The sequence below is a fragment of the Pristiophorus japonicus genome, chromosome 17 (assembly GCF_044704955.1).
Source record: "Pristiophorus japonicus isolate sPriJap1 chromosome 17, sPriJap1.hap1, whole genome shotgun sequence".
Lineage (NCBI taxonomy): Eukaryota > Metazoa > Chordata > Chondrichthyes > Pristiophoridae > Pristiophorus > Pristiophorus japonicus.
The window spans coordinates 2,207,414-2,224,886 of NC_091993.1; the positions used below are offsets into that span (position 1 = coordinate 2,207,414).

A 17,473-nucleotide genomic window follows, 5' to 3' on the forward strand; every position below is an offset into this window, starting at 1 on the left:
TTGTCTATTACCTGGTTTGGCCATCCATTTGCAATATACTCATACACCTTTGACATCACTGGGTCACGTTTGGTTGCTCTACCAATCTCTTCAGCTGTGACTGGCAGTTCATCAATGTATGAAAAATAAAATATTTCTTCCCTATTGGGTGTAACTTGTGATGGGCAAGGCAATCTAGACATTGCATCAGTATTACTGTGATCAGCTGAACATCTGTATTCAATATCACATGTATATGCTGACAAAATCAAAGCCCATCTCTGCATTCGGGCTGCAGCTAATGTTGAAACTGGGGACTTTGGATGGAGGATTGCTGTTAGGGGCTTATGGTCCGTAACGATGGTAAACTTACGACCTTACAACTATTTGTGAAATTTCTTGACCCCAAAAATGAATGCCAAAGTTCCCTTTCAATTTGCGCATAATTACTCTCACTGGCACTGAGAGTGCGTGAAGCAAAAGCAATTGGTCTCTCCTCCCCACTCTTTAATACATGAAAGATCACTGCCCCAACTCAATACAGAGAGGCATCGCATGCTAGCTTAATCTCCTTAGATATGTCATAGTGAACATTGGTACCAACGATATAGGTAAAAAAAAGGGATGAGGTCCTACGAGACGAATTTAAGGAGCTAGGAGCTAAATTAAAACGTAGGACCTCAAAAGTAGTAATCTCGGGATTGCTACCAGTGCCACGTGCTAGTCAGAGTAGGAATCGCAGAATAGCTCAGATGAATACGTGGCTTGAGCAGTGGTGCAGCAGGGAGGGATTCAAATTCCTGGGGCATTGAAACCGGTTCTGGGGGAGGTGGGACCAGTACAAACCGGTCAGTCTGCATCTAGGCAGGACCGGAACCAATGTCCTAGGGGGAGTGTTTGCTAGTGCTGATGGGGAAGAGTTAAACTAATATGGCAGGGGGATGGGAACCAATGCAGGGAGACAGGGGGAAACAAAAAGGAGACAAAAGCAAAAGACAAAAAGGAGATGAGTAAGAGTAGAGGGCAGAGAAACCCAAGGCAAAAAACAAAAAGGGCCACTGAATATAAAGGGGCTGCAGGAGGGGTCAAAACTAAAAATCATGGTTTAAAAACTAGGATTAAAACACTCTACCTAAACGCACGCAGCATTCGAAATAAAGTAAATGAGTTGACGGCACAAATCATTACAAATGGGTATGATTTGGTGGCCATTACAGAAAAGTGGTTGCAGGGTGGCCAAGACTGGGAATTAAACATACAGGGGTATCTGATGATTCAGAAAGATAGACAAGAAGGGAAAGGAGGTGGGGTAGCTCTGTTAATAAAGGATGATATCAGGGCAGTTGTGAGAGACGATATTGGCTCTAATGAACAAAATGTTGAATCATTGTGGGTGGAGATTAGAGATAGTAAGGGGAAAAAGTCACTGGTGGGCGTAGTTTATAGGCCCCCAAATAATAACTTCACGGTGGGGCGGGCAATAATCAAGGGAATAATGGAGGCATGTGAAAAAGGAACGGCAGTAATCATGGGGGATTTTAACCTACATATCGATTGGTCAAATCAAATCGCACGGGAGGAATTCATAGAATGCATATGGGATTGTTTCTTAGAACAGTATGTTACAGAACCTACAAGGGAGCAAGCTATCTTAGATCTGGTCCTGTGTAATGAGACAGGAATAATAAACAATCTCTGAGTAAAAGATCCTCTCGGAATGAGTGATCACAGTATGGTTGAATTTGTAATACAGATTGAGGGTGAGAAAGTAGTGTCTCAAACGAGCGTACTATGCTTAGACAAAGGGGACTACAATGGGATGAGGGCAGAGTTGGCTAAAGTAGACTGGAAACACAGACTAAACAGTGGCACAATTGAGGAACAGTGGAGGACTTTTAAGGAGCTCTTTCATAGTGCTCAACAAAAATATATTCCAGTGAAAAAGAAGGGCGGTAAGAGAAGGGATAACCAGCCGTGGATAACCAAGGAAATAAAGGAGAGTATCAAATTAAAAACCAATGCCTATAAGGTGGCCAAGGTTAGTGGGAAACTCGAAGATTGGGAACATTTTAAACAACAGCAAAGAATGACTAAGAAAGCAATAAAGAAAGGAAAGATAGATTACGAAGGTAAACTTGCGCAAAACATAAAAACAGATAGTAAAAGCTTTCACAGATATATAAAACGGAAAAGAGTGACTAAAGTAAATGTTGGTCCCTTAGAAGATGAGAAGGGGGATTTAATAATGGGAAATGTGGAAATGGCTGAGACCTTAAACAATTATTTTGCTTTGGTCTTCACAGTGGAAGACATAAAAACCATGCCAAAAATTGGTGGTCACAGGAATGTGGGAAGGGAGGACCTTGAGACAATCACTATCACTAGGGGGGTAGTGCTGGACAGGCTGATGGGACTCAAGGTAGACAAGTCCCCTGGTCCTGATGAAATGCATCCCAGGGTATTAAAAGAGATGGCGGAAGTTATAGCAGATGCATTCGTTATAATCTACCAAAATTCTCTGGACTCTGGGGAGGTACCAGCGGATTGGAAAGCAGCTAATGTAATGCCTCTGTTTAAAAAAGGGGGCAGACAAAAGGTAGGTAACTATAGGCCGGTTAGTTTAACATCTGTAGTGGGGAAAATGCTTGAAACTATCATTAAGGAAGAAATAGCGGGACATCTGGATAGGAATAGTGCAATCAAGTAGACGCAACATGGATTCATGAAGGGGAAATCCTGTTTAACTAATTTACTGGAATTCTTTGAGGATATAACGAGCATGGTGGATAGAGGTGTACCAATGGATGTGGTATATTTAGATTTCCAAAAGGCATTCGATAAGGTGCCACACAAAAGGTTACTGCAGAAGATAAAGGTACGCGGAGTCAGAGGAAATGTATTAGCATGGATAGAGAATTGGCTGGCTAACAGAAAGCAGAGAATCGGGATAAATGGGTCCTTTTCGGGTTGGAAATTGGTGGTTAGTGGTGTGCCACAGGGATCGGTGCTGGGACCACAACTGTTTACAATATACATAGATGACCTGGAAGAGGGGACAGAGTGTAGTGTAACAAAATTTGCAGATGACACAAAGATTAGTGGGAAAGCGGGTTGTGTAGAGGACACAAAGAGGCTGCAAAGAGATTTAGATAGGTTAAGCGAATGGGCTAAGGTTTGGCAGATGGAATACAATGTCGGAAAATGTGAGGTCATCCACCTTGGGAAAAAAAACAAAAAAAGGGAATATTATTTGAATGGGGAGAAATTACAACATGCTGCGGTGCAGAGGGACCTGGGGGTCCTTGTGCATGAATCCCAAAAAGTTAGTTTGCAGGTGCAGCAGGTAATTAGGAAGGCGAATGGAATGTTGGCCTTCATTGCGAGAGGGATGGAGTACAAAAGCAGGGAGGTCCTGCTGCAACTGTACAGGGTATTGGTGAGGCCGCACCTGGAGTACTGCGTGCAGTTTTGGTCACCTTACTTAAGAAAGGATATACTAGCCTTGGAGGGGGTACAGAGACGATTCACTAGGCTGATTCCGGAGATGAGGGGGTTACCTTATGATGATAGATTGAGTAGACTGGGTCTTTACTCGTTGGCGTTCAGAAGGATGAGGGGTGATCTTATAGAAACATTTAAAATAATGAAAGGGATAGACAAGATCGAGGCAGAGAGGTTGTTTCCACTGGTCGGGGAGACTAGAACTAGGGGGCACAGCCTCAAAATACGGGGGAGCCAATTTAAAACCGAGTTGAGAAGTAATTTCTTCTCCCAGACGGTTGTGAATCTGTGGAATTCTCTGCCCAAGGAAGCAGTTGAGGCTAGCTCATTGAATGTATTCAAGTCACAGATAGATAGATTTTTAACCAATAAGGGAATTAAGGGTTACGGGGAGCGGGCGGGTAAGTGGAGCTGAGTCCACGGCCAGATCAGCCATGATCTTGTTGAATGGCGGAGCAGGCTCGAGGGGCTAGATGGCCTGCTCCTGTTCCTAATTCTTATGTTTATGGTATGGAGAGAAAGCAGGAAAGGGGTACTGAAGTGATTGATCAGCCATGATCTTATTGAATGGTGGTGCAGGCTCGAAGGGCCGAATGGCCTACTCCTGCACCTATTTTCTATGTTTCTATGTTTCTAACTAACATGGTGCTCTCTACCAATTTGCTTTTACACTCCTTGAATGCTGTATCGCATTCTTCTGACCACTTCCAATGGACCTGTTTTTTCAAAAGTTCATTCAGTGGATGTAATACTGTAGCCAAATTTGGTAGGAACTTCCCATAATTGTTCAAAAGACCCAAGAATGAGCGAAGTTCAGTGACATTCCTGGGAGTGGGTGCATTTCTAATTGCATCCAATTTTTCCATGGTTGGATGTAAACCATCTTTGTCTAGTCTGTACCCTAAATACTCCACTGAGGTTTTAAATAACTCACACTTACGAGCAGACACTCGTACTCTGTGCTTCTCTAGCCGTTTGAGGACTTAATTCAATGTGTTATTATGAATTTGCCTATTTGGTGCTGAAATTAGTATGTCATCCAAATAACATACTACCCCTTCAATACCTTGCAAAATCTGGTTCAGCACCCCTTGGAATATGGCAGGGGCGGAAGACACTCCAAACGGTAGCCTATTAAATTGATATAGGCCTAGATGAGTATTTATAGTCAAACATGACTTGGACTTCTCATCAAGTTCAAGCTGTAAGTAGTCATTTGTAAGATCCAGTTTTGAGAAGATCTGACCACCTGTCAGTACTGTGAACAGATCTTCTATATTCGGCAATGTATTGGGGACATTACCCTCTAGAACCTGGTTTACGGTTACTTTATAATCACCACACAATCTTACCTTACCATCGGACTTAGGTACAACAACAATGGGTGTAGCCCAATTACATCGATCTATCTTACAAATAATGTTCTCAGTCTCTAGTCTTTTGAGTTCTTGCTCAACTTTCTCCTTAGAAACATAGAAACATAGAAAATAGGTGCAGGAGCAGGCCATTCAGCCCTTCTAGCCTGCACCGCCATTCAATGAGTTCATGGCTGAACATGAAACTTCAGTACCCACTTCCTGCTTTCACGCCATACCCCTTGATCCCCCTCGTAGTAAGGACTTCATCTAACTCCCTTTTGAATATATTTAGTGAATTGGCCTCAACTACTTCCTGTGGTAGAGAATTCCACAGGTTCACCACTCTCTGGGTGAAGAAGTTTCTCCTTATCTCGGTCCTAAATGGCTTACCCCTTATCCTTAGACTGTGACCCCTGGTTCTGGACTTCCCCAACATTGGGAACATTCTTCCTGCATCCAACCTGTCCAAACCCGTCAGAATTTTAAACGTTTCTATGAGGTCCCCGCTCACTCTTCTGAACTCCAGTGAATACAAGCCCAGTTGATCCAGTCTTTCTTGATAGGTCAGTCCCACCATCCCGGGAATCAGTCTGGTGAATCTTCGCTGCACTCCCTCAATAGCAAGAATGTCCTTCCTCAAGTTAGGAGACCAAAACTGTACACAATACTCCAGGTGTGGCCTCACCAAGGCCCTGTACAACTGTCGCAACACCTCCCTGCCCCTGTACTCAAATCCCCTCGCTATGAAGGCCAACATGCCATTTGCTTTCTTAACCGCCTGCTGTACCTGCATGCCAACCTTCAATGACTGATGTACCATGACACCCAGGTCTCGTTGCACCTTCCCTTTTCCTAATCTGTCACCATTCAGATAATAGTCTGTCTCTCTGTTTTTACCACCAAAGTGGATAACCTCACATTTATCCACATTATACTTCATCTGCCACGCATTTGCCCACTCACCTAACCTATCCAAGTCACTCTGTAGCCTCATAGCATCCTCCTCGCAGCTCACACTGCCACCCAACTTAGTGTCATCCGCAAATTTGGAGATACTACATTTAATCCCCTCGTCTAAATCATTAATGTACAATGTAAACAGCTGGGGCCCCAGCACAGAACCCTGCGGTACCCCACTAGTCACTGCCTGCCATTCCGAAAAGTACCCATTTACTCCTACTCTTTGCTTCCTGTCTGACAACCAGTTCTCAATCCACGTCAGCACACTACCCCCAATCCCATGTGCTTCAACTTTGCACATTAATCTCCTGTGTGGGACCTTGTCGAAAGCCTTCTGAAAGTCCAAATATACCACATCAACTGGTACTCCTTTGTCCACTTTATTGGAAACATCCTCAAAAAATTCCAGAAGATTTGTCAAGCATGATCTCCCTTTCACAAATCCATGCTGACTTGGACCTATCATGTCACCATTTTCCAAATGCGCTGCTATGACATCCTTAATAATTGATTCCATCATTTTACCCACTACTGAGGTCAGGCTGACCGGTCTATAATTCCCTGCTTTCTCTCTCCCTCCTTTTTTAAAAAGTGGGGTTACATTGGCTACCCTCCACTCGATAGGAACTGATCCAGAGTCAATGGAATGTTGGAAAATGACTGTCAATGCATCCGCTATTTCCAAGGCCACCTCCTTAAGTACTCTGGGATGCAGTCCATCAGGCCCTGGAGATTTATCGGCCTTCAATCCCATCAATTTCCCCAACACAATTTCCCGACTAATAAAGATTTCCCTCAGTTCCTCCTCCTTAATAGACCCTCTGACCACTTTTATATCCGGAAGGTTGTTTGTGTCCTCCTTAGTGAATACTGAACCAAAGTACTTGTTCAATTGGTCTGCCATTTCTTTGTTCCCCGTTATGACTTCCCCTGATTCTGACTGCAGGGGACCTACGTTTGTCTTTACTAACCTTTTTCTCTTTACATACCTATAGAAACTTTTGCAATCCGCCTTAATGTTCCCTGCAAGCTTCTTCTCGTACTCCATTTTCCCTGCCCTAATCAAACCCTTTGTCCTCCTCTGCTGAGTTCTAAATTTCTCCCAGTCCCCAGGTTCGCTGCTATTTCTGGCCAATTTGTATGCCATTTCCTTGGCTTTAATACTATCCCTGATGTCCCGAGATAGCCACGGTTGAGCCACCTTCCCTTTTTTATTTTTACGCCAGACAGGAATGTACAATTGTTGTAATTCATCCATGCAGTCTCTAAATGTCTGCCATTGCCCATCCACAGTCAACCCCTTAAGTATCATTAGCCAATCTATCTTAGCCAATTCATGCCTCATACCTTCAAAGTTACCCTTCTTTAAGTTCTGGACCATGGTCTCTGAATTAACTGTTTCATTCTCCATCCTAATGCAGAATTCCACCATATTATGGTCACTCTTCCCCAAGGGGCCTCGCACAATGAGATTGCTAATTAATCCTCTCTCATTACACAACACCCAGTCTAAGATGGCCTCCCCCCTAGTTGGTTCCTCGACATATTGGTCTAGAAAACCATCCCTTATGCACTCCAGGAAATCCTCCTCCACCGTATTGCTTCCAGTTTGGCTAGCCCTTGAGTGCATATGGTACGGAACGTGGCTTGTAGTAAACCGATCTAGCGTCCTTCTGTACCCTGACATTCGCCTTGAAGCCTTGGATCGGACTGCCCGTTTCGCAGAACACCTTTGGATACTTCTTGATAACATCATCCGTTGATGAAAATCTCGCTTCCACACAGAAAATCTTACTCCAATCCAGTTTCAGTGAGCTCAACCAATTTCTTCCCAGTAAGGCAGGCTTGTCTCCTTTCACTACTATTAGAGGCAAGTTCTGAAATTGATCTTTATATTTCACTGGTACGGTGAGTGGTGAACCTGTGGAATTCTCTACCACAGAAAGTAGTTGAGGCCAATTCACTAAATATATTCAAAAGGGAGTTAGATGAAGTCCTTACTACTCGGGGGATCAAGGGTTATGGCGAGAAAGCAGGAAGGGGTACTGAAGTTTCATGTTCAGCCATGAACTCATTGAATGGCGGTGCAGGCTAGAAGGGCTGAATGGCCTGCTCCTGCACCTATTTTCTATGTTTCTATGTGACCGACCACAGGAATTTTCTCTCCCGAGTAGCCTCGCAGCTCTATCTTGGATTTGTCCAGTTGAAAATCCCGCAATTTGTCGAGGTACAGTGACTCCGGTACTACACTCACGGATGCACCCGTGTCGATTTCCATTGGTATCTTGAATCCCGCAACATCTATGTGGATTTTGATGCTTTCTGAATCGCTGTCCGTTAACCTCGTGCTCCTGATGACGTGTAACTCTAACATCTCCGCGTCCTGTTGTTGTTCTTCCATGCTATGTAGTCTCTTGGGATTTCTGCTCATAGCTTTGAGCGCTGGACTCATAGCTTTAAAAGCTGGTTTACCTTTCAGTCGGCTTGCCTTCGCAAGATGCCCAGTCTTCCTGCAGAAGAAACACTCTGCCTTTACGTATGGACAACTTTGAGCAATGTGTTGTCCCAGGCACCTATAGCACGACTTCGATGCTCTGTTAGAATTTCCAGTTTCTGAGACTTTGGGCCCCCACCATCTTTTACTTTGAACCTGCAGGTGATTTACCTCGGTTGACTGACGACTGTAATTATTATTTAATTCTCTGGAATATTGTTCGGCCATGCCCATCGACCTCGCTGTCTGACAAGCAATCTCAAAAGTCAAGTCATCCGTCATCAATAACTTCCTTCTGATCGCATCATTTTTCACCCCACAAACAAAACGATCCCGTAATGCTCGGTTTTGAAAGTTTCCAAAATTACAGTGCATCGATAGCTTTTTTAATGCAACGATGTAATCACTCATACTTTCATCAACTTTTGATTCCGAATCCCGAAACGATAGCTTTCAGCAATTTCTAATGGTTTGGGGTTATAGTGCTGCTCCAGCTTCGTTAAAATCTCTTTCAGCGTTGTATCCTTTGGCTCGTCAGGCACAAGCAAATTTACAAGAGTGTCATATAATGTCGGACCTGCCTCCGATAAGAAAATCGCTTTCTTATGTTCCAACACAGCCCGGTTCTGGACTGCATTGTCTGGAACTTCGATTATGTTATTTGCAGTGAAATACATTTCTAGCCGATCCACATACGCTTTAAAACGTTCTCGGTCGTGTCTATATTCCCCCAAATATCCAAATACACCTGCCATTTTAATCTCTAGCTGTTCACACCTTGTTGTATTTTACCTCGGATTTTGTAGCTTTTTTCCAAAGACAGAAACTTCCAAAGTCTCTCTGTCGGCTGGCTGAATCCTTCACCACAAAATTTAAGCTTTAAATCATCCGAAAAATCCCATCTCAATCGCCAAATGTGATATCTTCACAGAGCACAGCACACACAGCTCCTAACATGGCAGGCAGCTCTGTCGGAAGCCTCTGGAAATCTGCCTGGTTTTGTTTATTATTAACTGTGCAATTGCAGTACACAATACGTCCACATCCACAGTGTGGAGCTACAAACATTACAAGCTTACAGACATTGCAAATATACAATGGTGGGTCTCAGTCATATCTAAAACAAATCGCAATAAAAGACCAGAAATATTGGCTTGGGATCCTGCTGCACTTGAATTTACACCTCTTCAGATCTCGCGTAGATGCAGGAAATTTGCATTCTCTGGTCGTGCATGGGGAGCGGAGCTTTGTTAATGAGCCAAGTGGGCTTTCGGCAGACGAGGAAAATTGAGGGTAGCGATGTTTTGTGCAATTTTCTGTCGAGGTGGTGGAGGGGATTGGGGGCTCGTGCACTGTAGTTATAGAATCAGAGAATTTTACAGCATGGAAGGAGGCCATTTTGGCCCGTGGTGTCCGTGCCGGCCGACCAAGAGCTACCCAGCCTAATCCCACTTTCCAGCTCTCGGTCCGTAGCCCTGTAGTTTACGGCACTTCACGTGCACATCCAAGTAGTTTTTAAAAGTGGTGAGGCTTTCTGCCTCGACCACCCTTTCAGGCATGTGAAACTTTCCAGAAATTCTGGGTTGCAGTGCATTGTCAGAAAAATGTGATATTGCTTTGCATTTAATGATGATATTGCTTCTTTGCAACCACAATAAAGGGGAAAGACAGCATCTGTGGAGAGAGAAACAAAATTGATGATTCTGGTCAACGACGTCATTGTCCTGAAATGTTAACTTTGTTTCTCTCAGGTAAAAGATCATCAACCTGAAAAATTAACTCTGTTTCTCTCTCCACAGATGCTGCCTGACCTGCTGAGTGTTTCTGGCATTTCTGTTTTTATTTCAGATTTCCAGCATCCAGAGTGTTTTGTTTTTGTAAAGGGGAAAGTGTTGGGTATTGGAATGGTAGCACTCTGGACAGACGGAAGTGAGATCCAAGACTTGGTTAGATGCTTTCACTCACTCTTGGCTCCTTTGCGCTTCTTAGAACACTGGATGCTTATGTTCATAAATCTGCTCCTGTCCCACTGGGACTAGAGACTTGCTGGATGTGAGGAGAACCTTCAGTTCCACGTAGCGATCAATTGAGAAACGTTCCGCATGTCGGAAGAGCAGGGACTAATACCGGTGTCCTAGTTGGCCAGTGCTTCCACAACCGCTCTCAGGTAGTTTACAGATTGTTTTTCATGAGGATCCAAATCCTAATATATCAGATGCTCCAAAAGGTTCTGCCAAATAACCTGTGTAATGTATGCACCTGTGAGGATGATCACACGCTTGTAGAGTTGGGGGCATGGCCAAGGGGGCCATCAGCCGGTCCAGGTAGCGGGCGGTCGAGGGGGTCGTTCAGCCCGACTGCCTGCCTCTCTTCCGCGGTTACATCCGAGCCAGGGTATCCCTGGAGATGGAGCACACGGTGTCCACCAGTACGCTCGCGGCCTTCCGCGAGAGGTAGGCGCCGGAGGGACTGGAGTGCATCATCACCCCCGGCAACCAACTGTTAATTTGATGTGAGTTACTGTAAAAGTTTAATTTGAAATTTGTTGGTTCTGGTGCCCCTGCAAAAAGGGGGCGCTTGATTTATGTTCAACTAAAATAGTTGTAGAGTTGGGAGTGTAAAGTTTTGTTTGTTAATTTGTGTGTTCTAATGTCCCTTTAATAAGGGGGCACTCAGCTTTAAGATCTATTCAAAATAGTTGTACAGTTGTGAGTGTCTTAGCCAGTCAAGTGATGCTCACAAGACTCAATAAAACCCCAGCCAATTGGGTTTGGGGGATCCACGGTGAGGCAGGTGGCTGTGAGCCTGGTGGACAAACGGTTAATGCCATCATCATCAGAGGCAGTGCCTCGAAATCGAGGAAGTCTTGCTTCCACTCTAAAAGTGAGTTCTTGGGTGACTGAACAGTCCAATACGGGAATTACAGTCTCTGTCACAGGTGGGACAGACAATCGTTGAAGCAAAGGGTGGGTAGAGAGTCTGTGTAGTGTGATTGCTAAACCTTTTGCCAATAAAGCAATTGATTCTTAACAGCAATGTGTTGCTATGAATTCTTAAGCTAATAACCCATGAAGCAAATACGTTACAACCTGCACGAGGTGTAGAGCACGTCCAAGAGAGGGGATAGAGTCGTATAGAAGACGGAGAGGATAACTAACTGGTTAAATGGGGTCTAACCGGCAATAATTCCTCAAAAGCACAAGAGGTTCCACAGCAAGAAAGTGGGTGAAGTATGACTTGGAAGCTTTGACTCTTCAGCACCATTGCGTTGTCTGTTGAGCGAGCAGTTGCCAGTGCTCTGGGGACTTGCTTGCTTCTGTCTCTGATCTCTTACAGTGGTTGCTTTGTTGTATGACAGGGACACATTTGACCCAGTACAATAATATGAAGGGATGGGTGGATGTTTGAAATTCCTCCTGTCCATTTATTTTAGTGAGGAGGTCAGAGTCGGTACAAAGCAGGACTTCCCGCTTGGTACGCGAGCTGGCTATTTTGGTAAAGTTACTGAGGGAAAGGTTGTCACCCCACAGTGCTTTGGCTAACCAATGAACAGAGGGGTAAACTCACTGATACTGTGCTCTGAGATGGGAGTCATGTTCAAAGTGCGTGTGGGTTGGAGAGTCAGTGCTGCAGTGTTGTAGCCCTAGCTCGAACCCATCCTATCTTCAAGTGTGGCTTCCATTGGCAGTGCAGGATTGGTGAATTTATGCTAGAATTACTTGTTTTCTTACTAATGGTATAAAGTTATCTGAAAATGGTCCATTTTTTTTTACATTATCTCAGATTAAAGCGAGTCGCAGAACTTTTAAACCAAAAGAACCAAAGGCCGTAGAAGACAACCCCAAATTTTCAAAAAAGGTGCGTCAACATTTTATGTTAACAGCTGTAATTTGTAAATCTGTGGCTTCTCGATCAGTCATTTGAACTCAGTTGAGTTCTTGTGTTTATATTGCTTTGAGGGTTCCTATTATTGCAACACCAAATGATAAACCAGTACAGTTACAGAGGTGGGTATTGAGTAAGTGGCAGGTGTAGCCAAGTTGCGGACATTTTCACCTTCCGGATTTTGCTATACCGAGAGCACTGAGGAAGTCCTTGCACATCTGTACATGTCCCGGCCAGAATTCTCCGCTGGGTATCTCCGCAGGCCTCATCCCTGCTCCACTTAGGATCACAGACTGATACAATACAGCAGGACACCATTAGGCCCATCGAGTTGTGGCGACTCTTTGGTAGAGCGATCGAATTAGTCCTCCTTTCCCAGCTTTCTCCACAGCCTTGCAATTTTTTCCCCTTCAAGTAGTTATCCAATTCCCTTTTGAAGTTTGATATTGAATCGGTTTCCACCACACTTTCAAGTTGTGCATTCCAGATCACCGTAACTCGCTGCATAATTTTTTTTTCCCCCTCATATCACATCTGGTTCTGTTGCAAGTTAGTTTAAATGTGTATCCTCTGGTTAACGGTCCTTCTTCCAATGGAAAGTGTTTCTCCCGATTTACTCTATCTAAACCCTCAATGATTTTGAACACCTTTAGTAAATCTCTTAACTTGCTCTGCTCTAAGAACAGCAACCCCAGCTTCTCCAGCCCTCCAACTGAAGTTCCTCATCCCTAGTGCCATTCTACTTACTCTCTTCTGCACCCTCTCGAAGCCATTGATATCCTCCCTAAAGTGTGGTGCCTACAATTGGACACAATATTCCAGCTGGGGCCTGTTTTATAAAGGTATAGAATAACTCTCTTACTTTTGTAGTTTTATTCACGAGTTTGATTCCGGAGATGAAGGGGTTATCTTACGAAGAAAGGTTGAGCAGGTTGGGCCTATACTCTGGAGTTTAGAAGAATAAGAGGTGATCTTATTGAAACATATAAGATTCTGAGAGGGCTTGCCAGAGTAGATGCAGAGAGGATGTTTCCCCTCGTGGGGGAATCTGGAACTAGGGGGCATAGTTTCAGAATAAAGGGTTGCCCGTTTAAAAAGGAGATGAGGAGGAATTTCTTCTCTGAGGGTCATGAATCTTTGGAATTCTCTGCCCCCGAGAGCTGTGGTGGCTGGGTCATTGAGTATATTTAAGGTGGAGATAGACAGATTTTTGAATGATAGGGGAGTCAAGTGTTATGGGGAGCAGGCAGGAAAATGGAATTGAGGCCAAGATCAGATCAGCCATGATCTTATTGAATGGCGGAGCAGGCTCGAGGGGCCAAATGGCCTACTCCTGCTCCTATTTCTTATGATCTTATGTCTCCATTTATAAAACCAAGGATCCTGTATGCTTTTTTAACAATTCTTAACGTCTTGCCAGATTCATAGATTTGTATACATGCTCCCCTTTACACCAACTTCAAAGGTCGTACTGTAAGTTCTTGGTACGAACACATAGTAAGCTATTATTTCTCCCATTATCTGCATACTTGAGAAAGTTGGTGTCTCTTGTAGGTCTTTTAATGTCTTTCGCTTTATTCAAGGAACTCGATTACTGTTATTTTTCCACATAGGAAATGTGGTAGCCAATCCACGCACAACAAGGTCCCACAAACAGCAATGTGATAAGGCCCAGATAATGTACTTTAGTGCCATTGTTTGAAGGATAAATATTGGCCGGGACACCAGGAAGAACTTCCTCTGCTCTTCTCCGAAATAATGCCGCAGGATCTTTTACGTCCACCTGAGAGGGCAGAGGGGACTTCGGTTTAACGTCGCATCTGAATGACCAAAGAGGAGGGGAAGCAGGGGACGAGGAAATGAGCTCTGTTCCTGACTAAATATCCAGTTGTGCCTGTGATGGAACCAAATCCCTTCATACTGAGTTACTAGTGCTTGTGAAAGAAGACAGATTGGACCACTGCTGTCAGACTGTGCAACAACCATTGATCCAGTGCACTCATTCTGTTTGTTTGATGTTCACAGGCATTAACAAGGAACGTTAGGCGTGTTCGAAATATCACACGGGACATATGGAATAAAGTCCAGTACGTTCACAGCTGCTTTGAGTGGGAATCTACCCAGAGAAGTTTTATAGCCTTTCTGGTAAGTGGCATTATTTACAATCTTTAGTTTGCATTCACAAGGAGGCCAGTGTTCTGTTTGGTAATAACTTCAAATACAGGTACTGCAGCAGTATTAGAATTTTGCCATTATGCCAGAGCTGCGATACCTTAATATAGTAATCCTCTTTGGTAACAGTCTGATACATACGATCTCTGTTATATCATGCACATAACAGTCTGTGATACACACGATCTCTGTTATATCATGCACATATGTATGATAACTGATTCATGAAGAAAATGCACAAGGTTTCCTCTCACTCGTTAGTGATCCCAGTTTTCAGATGGCTTTTGAATGAAATATTATAAATGAGGATTCCTTGGTACCCTTGGGAACCAACATACGTTATCCTGAAGATCTCCATTTCCTTGAAGTTTCAGTCACTGGCTGTCCCAGGTGAAAACGGAGTTGTTGTCTTATGAAAAAAGGTTGAGCAGGTTGGGCCTATACTCTGGAGCTTAGAAGAATGAGAGGTGATCTTATTGAAACATAATAAGATTCTGAGGAGGCTTGACCGGGTAGATGCAGAGAGGATGTTTCTCCTCGTAGGGGAAGCTAGAACTAGGGGGCATAGTTTCAGAATAAAGGGGTCGTACATTTAAAACGGAGATGAGGAGGAATTTCTTCTCTGAGGGTCGTGAGTCTTTGGAATTCTCTACCCCAAAGAGCTGTGGAGGCTGGTTCACTGAGTATATTTAAGGTGGAGATAGACAGATTTTTGAGCAATAAGCGAGTCAAGGGTTACGGGGAGCGGGCAGGGAAATGGAGTTGAGGCCAAGATCAGATCAGCCATGATCTTATTGAATGGCGGAGCAGGCTCGAGGGGCCACATGGACTACTCCTGCCCCTATTTCTTATGTTCTGATGGTAGCACCCTGAAAGTGACCGGGAAAAGCTTACTGCCCCGTTCCTGGTCCTGTCCAGGCTGACGCCAGCCTGAATGGGGCCTACTGCTGGGCAGCCAGACTGACCACCTGGTCCTTTTGGTGGTGGCTCTTATTGATTTGCAAATCGAGGTCTCATGGCATACAATGACCCCTCCGATCGCCGTTTTTGAGAGGCAGTTAGACGGCGTACACTCCGCCCAGTGGCGCAGCCAAATAGGACCAAAACTGGTCAGAGCAAAATCATTTCCGTGGGACCAGAATAAGCAGGAATGCTCCTCCAGGCCGCACGAGAATAAAGTGGGCCCCTGCCCACCTGGGACCTCTGCCCGCTCCCCCCCTCCCCGCATGGCTGACTCGGCCTTCGGGCTGCTGACACTGCAGCGGCCTGCCCGCTTTGATGGCTCACAGGCTGCTGGCGGCCCAGTAATGAGGCTTGGACTGTGAAATGGACGATGCTTCCTGTTGGCCCTGCCGGGCAGACAGCTGGCACGCTCCACCGTTGGGTCTTTGGCCTCGTAAATCTGTCATGACATCTGAAAAGAAAGAAAGACTTGGATTTATATAACGTCTTTCACGATCACTGGACGACTCAAAACGCTTTACAGCCAATGAAGTACTTTTTGGAGTGTAGTCACTGTTGTAATGTGGGAAACACGGCAGCCAATTTGCGCACAGCAAGCTCCCACAAACAGCAACGTGATAATGACCAGATAATCTGTTTTTGTTATGTTGATTGAGGGATAAATATTGGCCCAGGACACCAGGGATAACTCCCCTGCTCTTCTTCGAAATAGTGCCATGGGATCTTTTACGTCCACTTGAGAGAGCAGATGGGACCTCGGTTTAACGTCTCATACAAAAGACAAACTGTGCAGGTTAACCCTCTGAATTGCTGCCATATTTTGTCTTGATTATCACGTTTTTACATCATGTTTGGATATTATCAGAGTGATCTGTTTATAATGAAAGAAGAAAGCATTTATATCGTGCTTTACAGCTAATTATGTACTTTTGGAGTGTAGTCACTGTTGTAATGTGGGAAACGCAGCAACCAATTTGCGCACAGCAAGCTCCCACAAACAGCAATTTGATAACGGCCATTTTTTAAAATGTTGGTTGAAGGATAAATATTGGTCATGCAGGGGGAGAACTCCCCTGCTTTTCTTCGAAATAGTGCCATAGGTTTTTTTTACCTCCACCTGAAAGAGAAGACGGGGCCCTGGTTTAATGTCGCATCAGAAAGACGGCACCTCTGACAGTGCAGCACTCCCTCAGCCCTGCACTGGAGTGCTAGCCTAGATTTTTATGCTCAAGTGTCTGTAGTGGGACTTGAGCACACAGCCTTCTGTCTCAGAGGCCATAGTGCTACCCACTGAGTCGAGTTGGGCTTGACTTTCGAAGCTAGGATAGTGACAGGCAGACTGTAGTAAGGCAGCATTAATTGTAATATTTTGGACGATTGCCAATGATGTATATCTGTGCAATTATTAAACTCAACACCTCTGCAAAATTACGGGTTATATAGTTTTGGAAAGCCACTGGTTGCGTAGCTTGGGTGGAACTATTGTGGGTTTCAAAGTGTCCCAGTTGTCTGCATTCATTGGCCCTGTGTTCAAGTGCATTGTTCTGGGCAATTTTGACTATTGTAAGTGTTCAATTATAGATTTTTCAGGAAACGTGCCAAACACTTGTCAGCCTGAATGTTAATGATATTCATCCGATGAGAGTTTCTAAAGCAGTTGGTTGTAACATTAATAATTGAAAAAGGAACGTTCTTCAGAGAAAGTCAAAATAAACAATCTCCATATAATTAGCTCGGATATCAACTTCCCATTTTCCCTTTGAGTAAAACTTCAGAAGACGAGTTTTCATGAATCTTTATTTTGTAATGACTTAATAATGTTGTTAGTCCTAAGTTAAAAGTTACTTCTGGTTGCCTTCAGACCCCTTCCTATTTCTCAACTAATCCCCAACTACTCCCCAAGCTGGTAACCTGCTCCCTGTTAGGAACTGTACAGGAGGAGGCCATTCAGCCCCTCGAGTCTGTTCCGCCATTTAGTTAGAGCATGGCTGATCTGTATTTTAACTCCGTCTACCTGCCTTGATTTCATAACCCTCAATACCCTTGCCAATAAAAATCTAATCAATCTCCGTTTTGAAATTTACAATTGACCCCCGGCCTCAACAGCTTTTTGAGGGAGAGAGTTCCAGATTTCCCAGACCCTCTGTGTGAAGAAGTGCTT

At 44.3% G+C, this 17,473-nt stretch overlaps 1 protein-coding gene across 4 annotated transcripts in view; it reads left to right on the forward strand.

Annotated features, from left to right (window-relative positions):
• Window positions 1-17,473, forward strand: part of LOC139227514 (multiple C2 and transmembrane domain-containing protein 2-like) — a 496,997-nt gene that overhangs the window by 311,979 nt on the left and 167,545 nt on the right. For all 4 annotated transcript variants that reach the window (XM_070858296.1, XM_070858298.1, XM_070858299.1 and 1 more), the window contains exons 16-17: window positions 12,076-12,150; window positions 14,203-14,322. In XM_070858296.1, the coding sequence (XP_070714397.1) occupies window positions 12,076-12,150; window positions 14,203-14,322 (195 nt within the window). The remainder of the gene's footprint in view (window positions 1-12,075; window positions 12,151-14,202; window positions 14,323-17,473) is intronic.